This window comes from Idiotropiscis lumnitzeri, chromosome 20 (assembly GCF_059441095.1).
Source record: "Idiotropiscis lumnitzeri isolate Australia: NSW breed Sydney's pygmy pipehorse chromosome 20, RoL_Ilum_1.0, whole genome shotgun sequence".
In the NCBI taxonomy this organism is placed as follows: Eukaryota; Metazoa; Chordata; class Actinopteri; order Syngnathiformes; family Syngnathidae; genus Idiotropiscis; species Idiotropiscis lumnitzeri.
In genome coordinates, this window is record NC_142410.1 from 3,678,015 (window position 1) to 3,699,608 (window position 21,594).

Below are 21,594 nucleotides of genomic sequence, written 5' to 3' on the forward strand. Positions count from 1 at the left end.
GTCTACAGACCACCGATTTTATTTATTCATGTTTTTATTTATTTATTTTGGGGTGTGTGTGTATGTATATATACGTGCATGTCTATGAATGAGGCCAAATTTTGTGCAGTACAGTAAAGTCAGTATAATTAGTGATGTTCTTTGTTATGCACGCCAGATGTAAAAGTTCAGATGAATTATAGGAGACCTATATGACTTCAGTCGAAGCTACTCATTTAAACTAAAACAATGTAATAGGCTCATCGAAAGCCCAGTCGCAGTTCTACGTTGAGGAATGCCATTTTCGTTGTATGAGGAAAGTTCAACTGTAGGAAGTTTTGGTAATTGCTGAGGATTATACGTTGTCTAAATAAAAGCCTTGGATCATAATATTTAGTAGTTATTTTCTAGAATGTTCTTTAAGTATTTTTCTTATCTTTAAACTCATCTCCATCCATTGTTAGCCCTTGCGAAGCCTCCTTCAACTAGTATGAATCAAAAACCCACAAATCGCACAACGCATTGTGTCATCCTCTCGTAACACAGTGCAAATAAAGATACACAACACAGATAGACCTGAAGTAACAATATTGAATGTTTAGAAAAATATGAATGTTTATTTGCCCCTACAAGCATTATAATCCATTTCAATAATCTTCAACTTCGGTGATGTCAATGGAACACGGTACACATCCAAGCATGAACAGTGGTATACATTTTTTTTTAATCATCACACAGTCATTCTTTTCTCCCTACAAACAGTTTTGCAAAGACACACACAGTATAGTAGTTTTTCCTGTCAAATACTTGGTTAAGTGGGTTTCTAATCTGAACTCACAAAACAGTGATAGTTTTTAGTTATTCTTTTAAAGAATCTATTTAAAACAGACAGTCTAATACGAAGTCCATTCAGTTCAGAGCTGTCCAGGATAATGTTTCTATTATAGCTTATTTACAATCATCTACTTGAAGCAAAAGAAAGAAAATATATAATTGTTATGGTTTGCTTGCAAAAGAAAATGCTAGCCATCAGTAAAATCTCTGAAACAATATTTCCCCTCATGATTGTGCTTTGTAACCCACATAACCACTTCATTTTTAGAAATGGAATATCTGTTAGAGGCACCTGATAGTGCAAACAACATCCATTTCAGCTTCTCTCTTTGAGATGCTTTATAGTTATGAGTAGGACAGGGTGCACAAGTGATGTTTTTTTTAATCAATTTATTTATATATTTATAATGTGAATACAGGTTCATCCAAGCTCATCATTTGTGTTGCACATCAGAAATCAAGGAGAAATTTGGCCCGTGGGTTTCACTGTGCAAAGCCCTTGAAAATTTGCCAGAGAAGTTCATAGATATAGTAGATTGGCTGGACAAAGGGGGTCAGTCGAGACTTGAAAAGACACGAAATGAGGCCAGGGCCTGTGCGTGAATAAGAGAATGAAGCGAGAAGGGAGCGATAGTCGGCATATGAAAGTGACAATTTTGCACCTCCCAAATTAAAATAATCTGAATGTAGTGTACAGTGTATCTCATTTTACCGGTCTCTCACATTAAGCTAGTGGATGTTCTTGGTCCTGGAACATGGGTCAAAGTAAAATGAAGTCACTACTGTCCTACGATAATCGAGTAGTGAGCGCGCCGGCCTACCCCGGCCAATGACACAGTTGTGTTTTTGTCTGTGCAGTTCAGGCACTCCTTGGTTGCCATTACACAGTCACCTCAGTCTTGCTTCCTGTGCGGTAGTGCTGTGGATGTTGCTGTTGCTGCTGGTGATGCTGTGGGGCGTAGTGGAGCTGCTCCACAGTGTGAGTCCGTCTGGCGGCAAATGCCTGCCGCTTGGATACAGTCTGGTTCATTGCTAAAGTGTTGGAGTGTGGGGCTGCTGCCGCTCCTGGAGCTCCAGCGCTGACTCCACCGCCGCCGTTGTTCGAGGCACTGGGATGGGAGTGCATTTTGGTCATCTTGTATCGATCCATAAGAGGCGTGGTGGGTATGAAGACGTCTGTGTGCGAGATCGCACGCGACATGGACTTGTCGCTTCCATAAAACCCACCGGAAATACTACTGACCATGCCGCGTTTCAGCGACATCATCAGCTTGTCCGGCGAGAGCAGAGGATCCTGGGATAGAAGGCGGTCTTGTGAGTACAGGCGATCTTGTGAGTGGAGTCGTTCTTGAGAGTAGTGGCGGTCTTTTGAGTAGAGGTGATCCTGTGAGAGAAGTCGGTCCTTGGAGTACATGCGGTCTTTGGTGTACAGGCGGTCTTGGGAAGTATAGCGGTCCTGTGGAAGTAGGCGTTCCTGGGATCGAAGACGTTCGGCAGACAGCAGCTGTTCGTCTGAGAGAATTCGGCCTCCGTAAGGGGACATACCATTCGAGGACGTGTTGTAATCCTGCTGTGGGGCCCTCTGTGGGGACAGGACACGATCCTGAGACATGGCTCTCTGGACGCGACGGGGTCTTAGTCTTTGCTGGGACTGCTGTTGGGAGGACTGTGACTGGGGAGTTGCCTGCAACATGGAAGACTGTGGAACCTGACTCTGTAGCTGCTGCTGTTCTCGATGCTGCATAACAGAATAAGGGAAGAGCAGAAAAGAGGAAATTGTTAGTCATGGGGTCTTTCTTCAATCATGCCCTTATTGCCTACTCGCTTATTCCTGTTTAGGGATTTTTTAGTTGACTATATGATTAACTCATCAGTCATATGAAAATACTTATCTAACAATATGAGGGTGCGCCAATAATGACATAATTTCTGTTGCATAATTAAAATGCACGGGATAAATGACAGCTTCTTGAACAAATATTGTAATATAACGCTTGTCAACCTTCAAGGTACTCAAAACGATTCAATAGTGTATCCACAATAACCTACTGATGATGCAGCTTTAAGAGCAATGAGGGGGTCAGTGTCTTGCTCAAGAACGTTTCGACATGCGCTCAAAGGCTCAGGTCCAAATCCAAAGCATTAGAGTTGGGAGACGACTATCGCGTCACATGTCGTGAATATGTCTCAAGCCGAAAATCGATACTCTGGAAAAACGGTAAATTCTTTTCTGTATCGGCACAATGCATCACGGGACAAATTGCCTTTCTAGTGACCATTGGTTGTTCATGAATTTTCAAGATGAATTGTGGGAATACATTTAGGGGACTATGTATGGGATAATCAATACTCACTAAATATTTGAAAAGCACTACAAATTGGCAAAGGCACTACTGCATATATTGAAGAAGGACTGATACCAAACGCAGCCATGTTCCTACTGTAGGCTGTAACATCCATTTATCATAAGTTTTGCCCTCTATTGTTGCTCCAAACCTGCTGAATTAATTTTTTAATCCATGTTTTCCATGTTTCTACCAAGTACTACTGGTTGGTTTAACTCAAGGGTCTTCAATCCTCTTCCTCGAGGGCAGGCGTCCTGCCAATTTGCCGTCTCTCCCTGCTGCACACACAGGATGGTTATCTAGTTTCCACAGACCTTGCTGATTATCTGATCATTTGAATCAGGTGTGACACAGCAGGGAGAGATGGAAAATACGCAGGACATTGGTCCTCGAGGAACAGGATTGAGGACCCCTGGTTTAACTTGAGATAGAACCAAGACAACCTGATCTGGCTTGTGTTTACTTTGAGTAATTTGGCAGACGGGTGTATCAGCTTTGCAAGAGCCTTGACAGCAGACCAGCACCAGTAATTTGAACAAAAAAACTGCAGCAATTCATCAATGTTGCATGAGATGAGCAGTGCTTGAGACAGACTGACTGAAGTAGAAAATTGCTTCAACACTGTCCATCAAAATATTAGTATCCACTCCATGAGGCCTCTGCTAGTCAGAAATGACTGTGAGATATTATCCTCAATACTACTGTTCCAAGTACTAGAAACAAACTCATCTGATGATCGTGTCTCCGGATGTAAGAATCAGTGGAAGCCACGCCACGCTTGGCTATCCCTGGACTGAAGTGACTTTACAAGTGGCTGCCTAATAATAAAAGATAATTCGAGGGATGACATGGAAGTGGCGATTGTTCGTCAACCAATAAATGAACTACAATGCCCCAACCTTTAAGTACTGTACTTCTACTCCTCTCACTCCAAACGTTACTGTAATGCAGGGGTGGGCAAACATTTTGATTGGTGGGCCTCAATGGGTTCTAAAATTTGACAGAGGGGCCGGGCCAGGAGCAGATGGATGGAGTGTTTTGGTAACCTCGCATCATGTGAGCAAAAACATACATTAAATTTTAAATGAAAGTGAACGAAATCATTACAACAATATATCTGTCTTTGAAAAACCACAGTATTTAGAAAATAAAACATTAACAAGGGTTATTTATTTAATTTTATTCAAGCTCGTCGGGCCAGATTAAAACGTTTAACAGGACGCTTGTGGCCCCCGGGCCGTAGTTTGCCCACACCTGCTATAATGACTACTTCGACCAAATGCTGTTATTTGCAGAGAAGGAAGGAAATCCACTGTTAAACCAAAATATTTTTCAAGACTCAAATATAAGACTCTTTATTTGGCTTACAGGAGAGAATAAGCACCTCTTTACCCACCTGGTCTTGAGTGATTTTGAGTACATGCAAAGGAAGAGTGCCTCTTGCTGCCAGGTCAGGCAGGTGTCGCTTACGAGAGTAGTAGTCCTCAACTTCTTTATCTGCTGCAGAGGATATGAGGAGGGATAAAAAAGATGCAAAAGGTTGAAGAGGATATTCAGAGAAAAGATCTTGTTGGAATGCAAGGGAAGAACGTAGATCAAGAGCAAGGCATTTCTGATTTCAGAGAACAGACTGTCACCTTTACAAGATCATTGAGTTGAGTGTGAAAGAAGAGACAGAGAATTGCAGTCACATTGTAATACATGCCAGGCATATAATATCCACATATCCAGATTGGGAAGCCGACAGGAGGCTGTGGCTGTGGGGGGAAATTTCTCAAAGGTCACACAAAAGGAGATTCAAACATTGTCATATCACATAGACATCTAGTACATGCTAAACAGCATAGAGTAACACTGCACAATGATGTGTGTATTCTTGAATGTCATGATGTTCCCTTCTTTTAAATGGATATACTGTACATAATTCTGACATGCATTCAGACCAGAATATTTTCCAGACAGTCACAGAGAAAGCACTGGAGCACCAACAACATGCCATGCAAACAAATGCAAAGTATATATTGTTTAACTATCAGGATCGGGCCAGTACCGATACTCGGTTTCAGTATCAGGCCGATACAGGCCTTATTTTATGATATCAAGTACTCGTCAAAGCTTCCAGCCACTGGTACTTAAGGCAAAAAAGAAAAAATGTGGCAGAGTAAGATCTCCTCAACAGTTGTAGTAGTGGCTCTATAACTTTGGCATAATGACACATTGGTGAAACATCATCTGCATCAAAAAGAAATGTCTTTGTTCGCGATTTTTGCACCACGGTATCGGTGAGTATTCAAAGCTCTGTAAATAAGTGATATCAAACTTCCCCATTTACCATTATAAATATTAATGATTAGTATTTCTCCGTCAAAAGTTACATCATTTTGTTCTTTCTGAACGCTAACCCAAATGTTAACTCATCTGACGTAGTAAGACGTAGGGTGAAATAAAAAAAAACGGAGCAAACAGCTTTATTGAGAATTCACAAACGACCTTTGAGTCTGAGCTATATGTGTCAGGTGTTGTTTATGCCACCTGTCAAGACTACTCGTCGCCAAAATCCCCTTCAGCGGCCAGTCATGCCTTCTTTCCGCAAATCGACTCACCATGACCATTCATAATGACAAGATGTTCCTTTTCTCGGATGTAACACGCACATTGCACACTCAACAACCTTATTATTTTACTCTAAAATAATAATTTGTAATGTACAGGTATACTCCCTAGCACAGCAAACTGATTTTTTTCAATGTTGATGTCAATTTGCACTCTAAGCATTCTTGTATTGGTCCCTTTTATTATAGCCCAACACTTAAAGTTCATTTTATTTTCCCTGTGTAACTGGAAAGAACCTTTCGTCCTTTTGTTGTGACAACTGATTCAGGACCATCCCATCCGTTTGCAATCATCTGCTTTTAAAGGGACTCTCTTGATATTCTATATTTCGTTATATTTTAGTATCATGGCCCTTAAAGTGTTTCTTCTCAAAAAGATTAAAAGGAAGTGCATCCTGCTACCTTGTCATTTTTCTCTGCTCGTGCCTGCCAGCTAAACAAGGGTAAGCCGTATGGAGTGAGACCTGATGGAAGGTATTGTGAATGGCTCCGCTCACTTTGACTGGGAGCCAGCAGTGAAGTGAGGCAGGAATGATGAAATTACACAAGCCTTAAGGAATATTTGTGTTCCACTTTAAGAATGTCATGAAATGAGACCACATTGTACTCCAGAAATCCACCAAAGCTACACTAAATCAATACCGAGCTGGGCAAGGCATAAAACGGCTTAAACGTCTGATTAGTGTGCAGAAGTGGAACAGAGACAGAAGAGTGAGTTGTTTTTTGAGATACATAAGCGGGATAAGATTCACTGTACGGTGGAATCTCTAAAGTTGAATCACTCTGAGGTTTTACAATTTGGTATTCAACAAAAAATTTCCAGTTTGTAAAAAAAATCGAATTTGCCGCATGTCAATGAATGATGTTGGCGTTCTTCACAAGACTTCTGTTTGGTGAGGAAAGGATTAACGCAAAAAGAATAGCCGAAAGCAAAACTGTACGTGGCATTAACAGAAGAACATAACAGAAGGATACTGTATTTACGAGAGCAGAGAGTGAGAGAGAGCGAAAGAGAGAGAGAGAGAGAGATTTAGTATTTATAGTAAAGGGACTAACTGGAAACTAAAAAAAAAAGGGAGATCTTGGCAACGCGAGCACAAACTGAACTTGTATTATTTTTTGGAGTCTGATTCTAATTTCAGTCTAGTGGTTTTGCATTCACCAAAGTTCCCTCACAATGGGACCTGTATAGCATCCTGGAAAAAATTGCTCAAGGTCTCGTCGATCAAGGCACAAAAACCATGCATGACATCAGGGGGATCCTGCTCTTGCATGAGTGCTGTGAACTTGGACCTACTCAGTTTCTTCAGGGACGAGAAGCGGCTGAGGTCGGCTTTGATGGCCGCCTCGTAGGAGGGCGGCAGGTGGGACAGACTCTGGAAGGAGCGTGAAAAAGACAGGTCGTAGGGCTCCGTCTGCGAGGTCAGGATGCCACTTATCCGATTGTTGTCTAGAGACACGTACATACATATACAGACAGATGGGAGGGAGGAAAAAAGAATTGGGCAGGACTCTCCTTTCCACCCTCCTCCCCGTTTAAAAAGCACGATGAGACCACAGGCAACCACGATGGAAGACGACCACCCGCTGAGACGAAAAAGCAAAGATTGAAGCTGGAGTTCTTAGTCCTACAAATATTTCCTGGAGGCAGTTTTGCTGTAAACCAATCGTGCACTGTTCCCTAGCATGAAATTTTAAACTCAATGGTTGTATTTGTTCTGTATCTGTTGAACTTGCTGAACAGAAGAAGTGCCTATACTATATTTGCATTGATTTTGTCCCTGGATGCTCCTAGCGATTATGGAATAGAATAAATGTTCCTCTCTGTGTATTTGAAAGACGGATTCTACACAAACACTGGCTGAGTGTTAACCAAGAATCATTTTTCTTTTGCACAAAGGTGTTCAATGTGGCCTCAAGTTAATGGCGTGGTGAAATTTAACCAAGAGCATAATAAAATCAGTTGAATTGTTTCCTTTTGAACCTCTTATCTCCGGCCGAGTAAATACTTGCAATTTACTATCTGCTTCCTTATTGCCCTTTTCACAAAAACTTTAATGAGCTCTTGATGAAACAATTTGCTGCATGGCAGCTTTGTCATTCAAACCAATAAAAGTGTGCCAATTGACAAAATACGGACCGTTTTTCACACTACTTCTGGGCTAATCAGATGTCGGATTTTGTTTTTCATTCTCCAAATTCCGAGTTTATTAAAAGAATAAATCAATTTCGAGATGCAGTGTTTCATCCTTTCCGCAACACGGTACAGACAGAAACTGACTCGGCAATTGGGATATAAGGACATCATACAGCCCATAAATTGTAGCGCAAGAGTCTTCAATCCTGTTCCTCGAGGTCCGCTGCACTACCAGTTTTCTATCTCTCCACGCTGCATCACAACTGATTGCAAATGATCAGGATTGTTGACAAGCTTCTGCAGTCCTCGCTGATTATCTGATCATTTGAATCGATGTGTTGCAGCAGGGAGTGATGGAAAACGGCCATGACACCTTGAGGAACAGGATTGCTGTAGAGTAAAGTGCGAGAGCATGGCGTTGTACATAAATGTACAGAAATCAAAATTAAATTCCGAACATAGTCAGCAAAATCTCTTGGTTTATAGCAGGGGTCTTCAATCCTGTTCCTCGAGGGCCGTTGTCCTGCCCTGGTACAACACACCTGAGCCATCGTTATCTAGCTTCGACAACCTTGCTGATTATCTGATCATTTGAATCAGCTGTGTTGCAGCAAGGAGTGATGGAAAACCTGCAAGACACTGGCCCTCGAGGAACAGGATTGAGGACCCCTGGTTTATAGTATGATGCAACTGTACAATCGAAAAACAATCCTGTTTGGGGCTCCCTGCAACTGCACTGAAGAGTGTCAAAATGCTGTTGATAGTTTGTAGAGGTGAAATATTGTTTCATTTTGAAATTGTCTTAAAAGAGGGCAAAAGAAAGCTAGAAGAACAATTTTGTCTGTTACTCAAGGAGTCCTAATATTGTTGCTTTGATGGGACTGGAGTGACAGCATGGCTCAAACCTTGTGTGGCTATCTCAGCTTAACACCTGCCTTCTCCGTCGACTTATTCAAGGGAGCTGTTTCTTTGCCCAAGCTTCAGCTTAACCATTAAATTTAAGTGACTCTGCCTTTGGGGAATGGCTGCAGGTTTAAAAACTCCAACTGACTTTAGTGACGGCGAAGTTGGGGGTCAAACTGTATGAATATCAGGGACTCAGTGGGGTGTTTGGCACAGGACTGACTTGACAAGTGACAGGATGTGATGGGAGAAAGTGGTGTCCAACAGATTGGAAAAAGGAAAATAGAGACAAGACCACAAACAACAGATGTGTGCCTGGAGAGTGACCCTGCTTGTGACCGTATTGTGAGTTGTCATCAGGAACGGTGTCAGGCAGCCCGCTACGCCTGCTCCGGCTGAATGTGCTGCGATATGATGCCGGGAAGACGAAAAGGGAGAGGTTGCTTCTACTTTCATCTTTGCCTTTATCGCGCCTTCACACAAATGCACGAGTTTGCCATCCTCCCCGTGTCTCCCATCCACTGCGGACTTCCACGCTCTGTCAATTTTATCTATCCAACCATGCTGCCACCCACTTTTGCTCCTTAATTCTTTCTTGTCCATTTACAAGGCCCCACTCTCATTTTCTCACTCGCTCGTGCTCTATCTGGTTCTCCCATGTGAGCTTGCGAGTCTGTGGAGCGGTGCAGAGCTGCAGTCATGGGTGCGGCCCCAGACCAGCCTCCAATGAACAGATAAAAATACAGCGTTGGTAACGACTGCATGATGGAGGGGAGGAAGAGAGCAAGACAGTGGAGATAAGCAAAGCTTTAAAAAGGATAAAGGGGCAGCAAAATGATGACAAGGAGAGAAAAATAGAGTGAAATGAGGAGGAAAGCTTGAGCACGAACGACGGGGGGGGGGGTAACAACAGGGGTTCCCGGGAGCCGGAGGGGCTGTGAAGGATGTGTGTGGACTGCATCAATAAGGGATGATTTGACTCAGGCTGCACTATAGTGCTCTTCATTTCAAAACCAACGTCATCACAACACACACAAGACGCAGTGATAGACTGACTTGACATTTGGAGGCTTTTAAAATATTGCATTAGTCTTTTTGTGAACACATCTTTTTCATTGGAACGCGACCATTTCGGGAGCGTTCCAATGAAAAAATCTTTTGGAAGTGCGGTAAAAAGTGTTGAATTCCTTATAAGTGAAAACGATTTTCACATTTTAAGCTTATTAGTTTTGGCATTTTGGCAGGCATTAGAGCTGATCCATTTAGTAATTATCAAATTATAACATTTCTCATGTCGTTTTACAATAGCTGGGCTTCCATCTAACGATTTTCAGTCTCAGACTAAAAAATTAAAGTCAGATGTTTTAAAGTTTTACTGGTGTCACGGTGCCCTTTCGTCATCTCGATCGTCGTATAAGGTAGTAACTATCAGATAAGTTTTCTAGTCTTGGCCTTTCGGCAATATCGGTCTTTTGGACTTTGAGGTGACGCTCTAGTGAATCTTATCATATCTGTCCATCTATTCTTGACCTACAACATCGGAAGGGTGATCTTTACAAATGTGAGATGCGCACTAAATCTAATGGAATGCTACAATTGTATTTTCCAAACTTGAATCATATTTAAAATAAATTAACCTTATGTTCACATAGTCGTAAAAAGTCTGACAACTATGCCACTAAATAGCAGGCACACGATTTGAACAGTCAATTGCAGAGCACGTCAAACAAACAACTTACCATTCAAATTCACACCTGTAGACAATTTCTAAGCCTTCACTTAACACGTTTTTGGGATGGGGGAGGAAGGCGAAGAACATGCAAGACCTGAGCTGATATTCAAATACAAATCAGTTTGACTGAGGTACACGCACGAAGCAAAATGCTGCAGCGTGAATTTACTCAAATATTCTGCAATTGTTTCCTCGTTTTGCCAGTACCAATTATGTTCAGTGATATGTTCCAATCCAATTTAGTTCAGCTTAATCTTTTTTTTGCTGTTACTGTATTTCTACTTACACCACTTTGTTGAACTAGACCCACACGTACCAATGACAAATGTAATTCCAAACTTTGAATTCTACGACAATTTTCCTGCCCTGCCAAACTAAAGAAATTGGTCAAATCAGAGATTAAAGATGCAAATCATCACGCGGTCTTCTCCCATAGTTACTGCGTGTATGTGAAAACCTGCCAAACTCACTGGCTGATGCGTAAAAAGGCGTGTTCAAAGGCAAGAACAATAAATCCTTAAACAGATGGTGTGAAGCCCACAGAGCCCCGACCCCTACGTCATCCAAGTGGTTTGGCTAACATGGAGACGGAAACAACTGCGACCCAAAATCCACAGATGAAAAGAGGCTTGAAACTACCATCTTGTTTTGTTTTGGGTTTTTTTGTTTTCTTTTTGGAAGGTGGCAGCATTAGTAATCTTTGGAAAGACAAAATATACCGCCTAGAATTTTTGGCTTTTGTACCTCCAGCCTACATTATTCATCCGGTTCTGTGTCGTACACAAGTACGGTGCATCCATACCAAACAGCAACTTTTTATTTAGTGGAAGAACACATGTGGTGTGTATGGGGACATAAAAGATCATTTCAGTTTAACTTACCGCGCCTCAATGATCGGTGGGCTACCAAAACCAAGTAGAAAAAAAAAAATAAGTTCAGTGACATGTTGACGATGACACAAACAGAGGCTACTTCATATTCACCACAGCTTGCGACAAAATTCCCCTCTCAGAAAAAGGAATTTAATCTTTTTTTTTTTTTTTTAATCTCCCAGGCTTGTGATAAAGGAAGTGCAAATGATGTGCATTTTCTGTGCTATTTCCTGCATGTTTGTCACAGGCCACTGGGGGTTTCTTAGCAGTGGACTTTATCTAGGAAAGAAAAAAACTTGTGCTTAAATTTGAAGCCTGTCAGAGAGTGTTCTATCAAGGTTTTTGTATTTGATGCGTTGTTGGAATTGACTTCATGTTTTACATGCATACGAGTAAACTGAATTTTCCTTATGGTCACCGAGTTGTGTCCAATTTTGTCACATTTCCCCCTCAATAGGTTGACTGCATCCAGAATAACCAATGTGAGTTTGCAAAGGGATTTTTGGTCACGGAAAAAAAAAACTACAGGACTTACTCATTCGCCACCATTGACGAATATAGACGTCAAAAAGTCCATTCATTTTACCTGGGCTGGCAGTGGATGAGTTTTAATAATTAGCATTATTTAAAATAAATAAATGACATCACTTAGATACTCATTACAATTTCAGTCGACAAATACATCATCAAATATGTATCTTATTGTTGTAAGTAGATTTGAAGACCTTCCATTGCCTGACTTGGTGCAGATTCACCCCTGCTTTCCTCCTATCTCCACTGTGTATCCTTATGCAACACAGCCAATTAGTGACCACAGGGCAGTCATTAGGACAAACGTGAGTGACAGCTGTAATAGAAAATAATTTAGCTTGATGCTCCGTCGCAGCGGTGCATGAGGTTACAGTGATAACTTTTGTTCTCAGATAACAGCGGGGAACGTTGAAGGTTTCATACGGCCTGTCAGCCAGGGGACGGGCTGACCTCCAGCCAATTATTTTTTTTCCCCGAGATGGTCAGTGGCTGCTTCCTGCTCATAACTAGGATGGGAAGCTTCAATAATTCCCCCGTCCAGGAAATATAGGACCTTATTTTCAATAGGAGAAAGATATACAGTGGAGTTTGAAAGGAGAGGCAGTGTTGAATATTTTTTTTTCCCGCCGTACAACCACGTCAAGCTCTGTAATCAGGTTAATGGCCGATATGCCTTCATGTCAGACAGCGAACTGTGAATATACTCGGATATTCCCACACTCCCACTCTAGTTTTCCTTACCATTCTTAGGGGTGCGTATGGGGCTACCTAGAGCCACATGGTTATAGTTGTGCGGATGGGTACCTGCAATGACAAAAGCAATGACAGATCTGTTCAGTGTTCATGAAAAATGCTCTGTATCGAACCTAATACAGAGTTTTAGAAGGATGAGGATGACAATGAAAGAGATAATTCACAATAAAAGGTGTCAATGTCATTTTGGTGAAATATGCTTTTCACCATTTCCAAAATACTGCATTGAAATGCCACTGCAATGTTTCTCAGTTGTTTGATCAGAGTGTGAAATATCACGAAAGCAACAAAAATAATCATAGTCATGGGGAAAAAAGAAAAATGAGATGTAAAGCAAGATGTGTGAATCTGTTCATAATTATCCTGCAAAAACAAGGTTACAAACATGTTTGCGGCGGCGGTGAAACCATTCCAGGCGAAAGAAAATTATATATGATGGGGGGCTTGCGAACAAGGTTCGGCTCTTCTTGTCTTGCAACACCATACACGTAAAATATAACAGAAAATAAGAAGAGAAGCGATCCAAAATCTATGCATTTCAAGTCAGAATAAGATGGCTCAATGAATATACAATCTTGAAGAGGGTGGGAACGCCAATGACACGCAGCAAAAAAGAAAAAAAAAAAATCAATCACGCATACATGATAATCGAGGATCCTGGCAGCATATTACAAGAATATCGATTTTATTTGTTGGGATTTCGCTTTATTCAAAAATCGCCAATCCATTGACGCCAATCAGAAAGACGCAAATAAAATTTTTAACATGATGAACAAGATGAAAGATAAAGAAGATAAAATATAAATATTTAAAATGAGGTTCTATTGAATAACCTTGAAAATTAATAAAGGTATTATTGTTAACATTTATTAACAAAAAAAAAGATTTTTTGTTCATAATTTTGCCTATGCAAAAATGCAGTCTTTCTTTTTTTTTTTTTTTTTTTTTTTTTAATTTCGCAATTTGGGCCTTTATCTGATTTTTATCTCTGACTGGAGGGATATTTTTCCATTAAAAAGTGAAGTACCTGCTTATCATCACTCCCAAAACACAATCTATTAGATCTGCTGTTCGATAACTAGGAAAACAAAAAGGCCCGACTAAGCAAGATGTAGTTTAAATCGCACTTAATTGTCCTTGCTCGGTGTGTAGCGTTCAAGTGTTTGCAACACGCTGAACTCTTCAACTGCAGAAAGCAATAAAATCTGACATTCATTTATTCAAGTGACCGAGACATGAATGTTGAAGATAATACTGTCGCTCCTTTCCAAGTATTTCTTTTTGAAAATTATAATTGTTTCTCTGTTTCACAAAATATGCCCATCAAATTGGGTGATTTTATTTTCCTTTTTTTTTTTTTTTTAAATTAACCCACGCTTGGGTTAATTGTTTTGACCCACCAAATTGGGTTCAAGATTAGATTTGGGCACGCTCAAGCTGGTTCCCCTTTCCAGAAGATGAAGTACATTGAATGCAATTTTCTTAGAACTTGTTGCTGGCGGTTGGATGGCAGCAGACGCTCTGAAAATGGGTGGGCTGTGTCATTAAGGGCACCTGGTGTAAAAACTGTAGAGACCCCTTACAAGGGGACGTTGAATTCTTAGAAAATTTGTTTTTCTTGGTAGTTTTCGCTCATCAGTACGAATAGTTGTTACCCCTCGTTGGATCAAAATCTTGACCCAACGTGCAGGGTCAAATCCTCATCCTAATTCACAGGATATAAAATAACCCAGCATTGGCTCTGTGCCATTTGGACCCGCATTGGGTTAGCTTTAACACCCAATGTGGGTTACTTTGGAAACAATAGTTTTAAGAGTGATATTATTATTGGTAGCAGTAATACGTACATGGCATATATTCTAAAAACAGTTGGGTCGAAATAACCCAATTTGGGTCACAAAGGTCAATGTTAACTTTTTGGGTTATTTAGATTTTTTTTTCTTTCTTTCTTTTTTTTTTTAAGTGAGCCAATTTGTTGTTCTCTACTAAATGACTCCATTTCGAAATCAAAGTTGACCCCAGTAGTGAATTGGTCCATTTTAGACCCAAATTAATCCATTTCGAACCAATCGTTATCAAGAACCTGATCAGGTTTGTGAATATTTGCCTGTGGCCCAAAGGTTGGTTTCTCGTCGGGGTCTGTTCAACATTGCAAAGACGTGTGCCAGACACTTGCAAACAGTTTTAAGGGTCACAAACTGCAAAGAAATTTTGAACATGTTCAAAAAACCTTTGCCGCTCAGTGAGATACGGCCTTAAGATCTGGGTTTATTTAGGACTTCTAATTTGAAAATAACAAAGTGCTACTTATGGTTCCTTGGCAAGCAATGTATAAGGGGTAGCGTATTAAGCTAAGTTCCTCAGCCACATGCCGTCCATGGTCGTCTCCTCTCTCACTGTCCTTCTCTGTATACATGACATCAGTATAATCAGCACCGACAGTCTTCTGTGTTGCCGTGTGGCTACCACGGCGGCTTTAATTTGCACTTAGAGAGTAAACAACAGTTTCCCTAACTCATCCATCGTCCTAGTAGGTAGGCGCGTTTGCAGTCGACAGGCAGAGTGCAGGCTCGGCCGGACGCTGCGGAGTGGAGGTGCTTTAGAATGAAAGATGGGACCTTTAGCCAGCCCGTTGCTCTAAGAAAGTTGATGAATGACAGATATTCTCGGCGCTGTGTCGGAATGCGCGCGGTTGTCATTGTAGGTTTCGATGTCTGAGCGAAAGGAAGAACAGATAGATGGAGGACCCCGTCGTAGAGAGTTGCGCTGGCGACACTTCATTTGCTATCTGGTGCTGTGCCTGTTTAAAAATACATTAGAGCCAACTGCTGAAACATCCATTTACATCTGTCACACAAGTGACAAGAGGACAGGGAAGGCTGGCGCTCTCATCTCACGACTTTCAATATTTGCTCCGTCCGTGTATGGGGATAGATGGCATGTGTATTCATAATCTTCCTTTGCTGTTTTTTTTTCACCCTTTTGAAACTTTACATAGACGAGATTATTAGTGTTGTTTTTCTGAAAATAAAATTAGGATGGCATTGTTGGGCTTGCTTTTTGTAGCATAGCGAGGCATACGTAAATGCACAATATGAATGCAAAAGTAAAATAAAATATTTTTTTCTACCACAAGCATATATTGAGTTCCACAACTGCAACATTATTTTTTTTTTTCATTTTTGGAGATGCATTAAATGTCATTATTCTCAAAAGTATTAACATTAGTCACACCTATTAGTATATTGTAACGGTATTTAACTATTACAAATGGTTCTGCTGTCCTGCCATTTTGTACAGCTTCACAACCTTATGCCTTTCTTTTTAATCTTTATGAAAAATAAGTTGCAGAAGATCATAATGTTAAAGGCCGTTTGGCATTATTTGAGAAGGTCACATATACTGTAGGTGGTAGTTTACAGGGGCGCTTTAGCTATATCTCTAAAGCTACTGGCATCAAAGGTGACATCTTAAAGAGATCAGAGCTGGACTTTTATTCGACCTGGATGAGTTTTTATTCCAGACGGAGTAAAGAATATCACTTGGAGCAAGTCCACTCGCTGTTTGTGTCGCTGGCATTGTTTCATGTTGACACAAAAGCTGATTTTGGATTAGATTGGTCTGTAATAGAAGCTGCAATATTTCTTTAAGACCAGCCTGCTTTGATTCAAATTCATTCTACCATCTTCAATCTGACTTCTGAATCGGTTTTAACGTGAACACAAACTTTTGGATGAAAATGGACAACACCAGAACTAATTTAGATGTTTAAAAAAAAGAAAAAAGGCCTAAAATGTCCTCACAAAGCACAGCTAGAACAAGTTACAGATCATGAACCAGTTATACAATATTTTTGATTCCCAAGAAAAACACGTTACAGGCATCCACACTGGCGGAGCTGGAAAGAGGAGGTTAGGGGCACTGCCGCCCGGGTGCCAGGCCAATAATTTCCTTTGTGGTATTTTTTATATTTTTTAATTTTTTCCGGGAATTTTCTTTCACATCACCACCGCTTTGCGGACCGTCTAATATATCCTGGAGAAGAAGGCTGCAGTCCCTCGGTATCTGTTACTTATTGCCGTCATCATTAGCTCAAACTGCTGTGATTTAATCATATAGCCGATTCATGCTGATTGACGTGCTTTCCAGATTGTTGGGTTAAACAGGGTCCCCATCTAAATTGCTAAATGGATGTTTTCTATCACTTTGCTTAGGTCGCAGCTGTGAGATTTCAGGCGGTGTCAGTCAAACGCAGAGGCCGAATTAAGTGTAAACCTGTCACGTTGGGGCGGCGATGTTCCGCTGGGTAGCATTGCCCAATGATTACTCATGCCATTTTCTTTTCCGGAGAACCGCTTCTCTTGCAAACGAGTTTGTATAATAGGATCCAGATGGCACACAAGTGACTCAGTAGTCTGACATTTTATGTGCTATTTTGTTCCACATCGCATCCGTATACAGCCCTTGGGTGGCGAGCGGGGGCACGTTGAACCGACAACGAAACACCTTGAGCCTTGTGCCAAGGTTAACTAAGCATTTGCAGAGTTGATTGCAAAGACACGCTCGGAGGTATTGTGGAAACCAGACGAACATTGATCTGGAAATTTGCATTCGAACAAACAGATTGCCTTGATATCCGGAAGGCTTTGTGTTGCCCGATTCTAATGTGTGGGTGTACTGTGTTTTTCTTTTTGAGACATCGCCAATGAAGTCCTGAAGTCATAATAAAATAAAAATAAAATAAAGGAGTCACATTTGCATAGTAGACGTAATAGCAGCTAGATGCTACACCCTTTGCATACACATTATAATCATTAATGGTTATGATATCAATACGCATAGATTGTATGAATTTACATATTTTGGAGGTTGGATCAAAACAAGCTAGATCGACAAAATTCACACATTCACAACTCAGGTGGGAGTGTGAGGCAATATATATATATATACATATATATATATATATATATATATATATATATATATATATATATATATATATATATATAAATATGTATATGGCCTCCCCGTAACTTTTTCGACCTCATATTCAGTACTTTTATCTATTTTTTTAAGTTATTTGATTTGTGACCTTTGTCCAACTTTTTCATCTTCCCCGCCTGCCAGTTTTAATATATTCTATTCAGTTTTGGCCTGTCAGGTGTATTTTTATTATTATTTTTTTTTTTTGCAGTTGAAGTTGTTTCAAGATATTTTTGAAATGCAATAGTTTGCACAAAGTATAAAGGTGTTCTGTCAAAGGTGGGGTCCGTCATTGTGATGGAACAAGATTTTTACCGGGGGATTGTGTACAGACTCTGAGACAGCCTGCATTTGTGGACGTGCAGACTGCATAGAGTTGAAAAGGTGGTTAAAGATTCTTGCACACCTAGTTTTAAATGCCACAGTCCATTGTTAATGTCGATAAATTTTACAAATTGGGAGGCTTGGCTCAAAGCTGAAAAGGGGTTTCCCCACGCTGACACATTGATTACTGGCAAAGCCTTAGCTCAATGGAGGCCTTCCCTTGTAAATCCCCATATGTATTGTTCGAAATATTTCTTACTCACACCTAAAGGTGTCATTTAAATATTTAGTATTGTGGCAGAGTAAGTCTCGTGCACCAGATTTAAAGATTTGAATATGCATGAAGTTCTTCCACTTTTCAAATGTGGGCCATATACAATTGTCAAAACAATGATGATAAGAAGAGTGACAAAACGCACTGAAAATTCCTCAGGCTTACTCTCAGTCGTAACAAAAATGAAGAAATTGAGGGAGAGGGTTGTAGGGGGGAGAATCTGCTGAAAGAATACAATAAAAAGTGGATCTGTTCGCTTTCTCAACAGCCCCGAGAAGATGGAGGTTTAACATCCCTTTTACAGTGTGTATGCATGCGCGTGTGTGTGTTTAAAGTGTGTTAAGTATGAACGTGGTTGTCCGTGTCCCACTGGTTCTGTTGACAGCCCGGTGACACTTGCCTCGTCTCGCAGCAAAGGAAAGGGAAACCACCAAGGGCTTGACATTTAACAACTGACAAAGTCTGTTCAACATTTTACCGCAGAATGCTAACTAGCATAATAGCCTCAGTTTGGAGGGGGACAAAGCTTTCGGGCCCCCGGGTAGGAGCATCCTGAGCCTCCTGATTGATATTCCGAGCAAAGCACATTGATCATTTGAGGATATAAAGTATTTCCAGATGGTTCTGCTTCTAGGTTTATCTCAATCTCATATCTACTAATGAAAAAAACAAACAGCAATGAACAGAAATTGTAAATGAGCCCAACAGCGATTCTACTCGGATATCATTGTGCATTTATAAGTGCGTTCTGTAATGAGCGTCAAATGAGCTACAGATTGCGGCGCTCTCACTGTCTTCCAAGTGCAATACAATCCCACTTTGGCCTGTTTCTTTGCCCATTTCCAGTAAGTATTGCCCTTCACCTCATAAGTCACAATCACCCCCAAGACACCACAGGCCAAGTGGTTACTTGACTTCGCCATGCCTCTCCATCTTGACAAATGCTCTCAGATCGTCTCAGCAGGGGGTGGGGAAGGGCACGAGGTTGAACCTCATATCAGTTCATTTTGAAATGTGATTCGCGGTGAACCCATGTGGTCTAGTGTGACCCCGTGTGTTACAAAGCAATAAGCGATCCATTTTATCGAAGCTGAGCTTTGTGATGTTCCTAGAGAGCCGGCGCGCTTTCACTGGGTTCTGTCACCTCAACGCTGAATGACACAATTATTTTTTTTTTGCACAGTAATCTCTTCTGGAAATCAAAGTGTGACACCGTGATATTGTCATCTGATGTCCCATTGTAGGATTCATGTTCTTAGATAGACCTGTATATATATATATATATATATATATATATATATTGAGAAACATTCTTCCAACAGTTGATTGACATACCAACAGACTCCATTTGCAGACTGTTGAGTGGCAGACTTCCTTTGTGTGGAGGCGAAGAAAGAGGTAGAGGAAGGTCCGTATATCGTGAGCAAGGATAAGCACAGATTTATCTGATGTCTTCTTAAAATAAAAGAAGTAACATCATCAAAACTGCCTTTATCCATGCCTTTATAGACCAGACCTCCTCTCCACTGAGACGCGCAGTTGAGCACGCGCACCATTGCGGTTAGGACATTCATTTCGACTACACAGAAAAATACTCCAATTAAGCAGATCGAAAAAAAATAAAATAACAATACAACTCGTATGTAAGAGTACAGAGGACTGAAAGGGGGACCAGTTGGGTTTTAAGGCACAACATGATGAAAAAAAAATACAATGTAGGTCAGCTGGAACAAACATCAAGAGGTACAATACATTATTAGCATTTCATATATCTGCGTTCTGGTGGGATTCTTGAGGGCCAAATATTTCTCACACAAAGGCATTATATATTGTAGTGATATTCATCACATTGTATTGTTTTTTTCCCCCATAACACTAGCCCATACTAGTAGTTGAAACACAACCTTATTGGGGTGTAACAGTAAATACTATGTGTTTAAGAACAACATTAGTATGCACACATTTGCAATCACTTGCAAAGTAACGGCAGGAAATACAATTTAGCCCCCGCCTTTATATAGTGAGTCCAAACATTTACGGTCCACTTTCTTTGGAATGATTTTTAAACACAAGATGGGTGCGGAAATGTTTTCTAGTGAGCGTTTGCAGTTCTTTAAACTTAATGTGTAATAACTGTGTTATTAACAACAGCAATCACATCTTGTACAACTCGGACCAGAATTTGGCTAAAAAAAATGTGCCACCAGAATAAAAGAACTGGGCATCCTACACAAGGTCTCAGTTCAACACTTTATTGTTGTGCATGCATTTTCAATATATTACATATACTGCAATTCACAAGTAAGACTCCATTAACACTATGCATATTTAAGTTAGATTGTTTTGTTAGTATGTAATATGAATCAAGGTGAGTTTTTTATACTTTGAATGTGCAAATAAGGTGAAAAAGTTTTGTTTGAGGTGAGGAATAATACGTGACAATCAACCTGGAGTGAAAAAGTGCCGTGGGTTGGACTGCTGATGGCATGTAATAAGCTAGCATTGAGCTGTAAGAAGATTTAAAGGCTCAGTTTTTAACCTATGCTGATGAGGATGGCCATTGAATCGTTTTTAATAGTAGTGTATGTACGGTTACACCCCGAGGAACAAGAGCACAGGGACAAAGCTACACACGTTCATCTTCATTACACAAACACGAGAGCTATAGGAAATACAGAGGTTAGCGGCAATACACTACAATTTACACTGCAGGTTTAAGATGCCTCCAAACACTTTGAAAATATTTGATTCAAAATTCAGCTCGTTGATTTTTAGTCTTAAACACTTTTAGATGAGATTCAGGAACAATGCATTCACTAAGTGATTAGAGGCAACTTTGACCGCTTAACAAAGAACAGCCATCCCTACCATGGTGACTCTGGGAGCGGACGGGCCAATGTTTTTCTCCTAGAAAACAGAACCAAGTGGTTATCTATTAGATTATTCTGTTTGTATCATAATAAAAAAATACAATCACAACCAACATTTAACAGCAATGAGATTTAATAGTAATGCGGGTTAAATAACAAAATTGCAAAACTGTTTGGGGAAAAAAAATTAACAGTGAAAAAAAAGTATATATTCCAAACATCCCATACGAAGATTTCAGTAATTCAGAATTAATGAAAACCCTACTTAGATATCAAGTACATATAGTCAGATATAAAAGTGCTTCGTGAAGCTTCATTTGTCCATCACCAGTTTGTCGATGATTATGTAACATTTAATTTTGACGCTATCATTGATGCCACTTGACTTTACGACATGGCCATCATTATCCACGAAATGAAAAGCACACACACTTTAGCTCGCTCG

The 21,594-nt window shown here is 40.4% G+C and overlaps 1 protein-coding gene across 4 annotated transcripts in view; it reads right to left on the bottom strand.

The window, feature by feature from the left end:
* Positions 1-569: 569 nt before the first annotated feature.
* The window catches only part of shisa6b (shisa family member 6b), a 67,827-nt gene continuing 46,802 nt past the window's right edge, over positions 570-21,594 (bottom strand). Inside the window, exons 5-10 of one of the 4 annotated variants that reach the window (XM_088284027.1) lie at positions 21,148-21,186; positions 12,687-12,749; positions 11,424-11,444; positions 7,068-7,220; positions 4,555-4,658; positions 570-2,551 (exon numbers count right to left, since the gene is read on the bottom strand). In XM_088284027.1, the coding sequence (XP_088140153.1) occupies positions 1,694-2,551; positions 4,555-4,658; positions 7,068-7,220; positions 11,424-11,444; positions 12,687-12,749; positions 21,148-21,186 (1,238 nt within the window). In that variant the 3' untranslated portion in view covers positions 570-1,693. The remainder of the gene's footprint in view (positions 2,552-4,554; positions 4,659-7,067; positions 7,221-11,423; positions 11,445-12,686; positions 12,750-21,147; positions 21,187-21,594) is intronic. The other 3 variants (XM_088284028.1, XM_088284029.1, XM_088284030.1) reach the window with 3 other exon arrangements.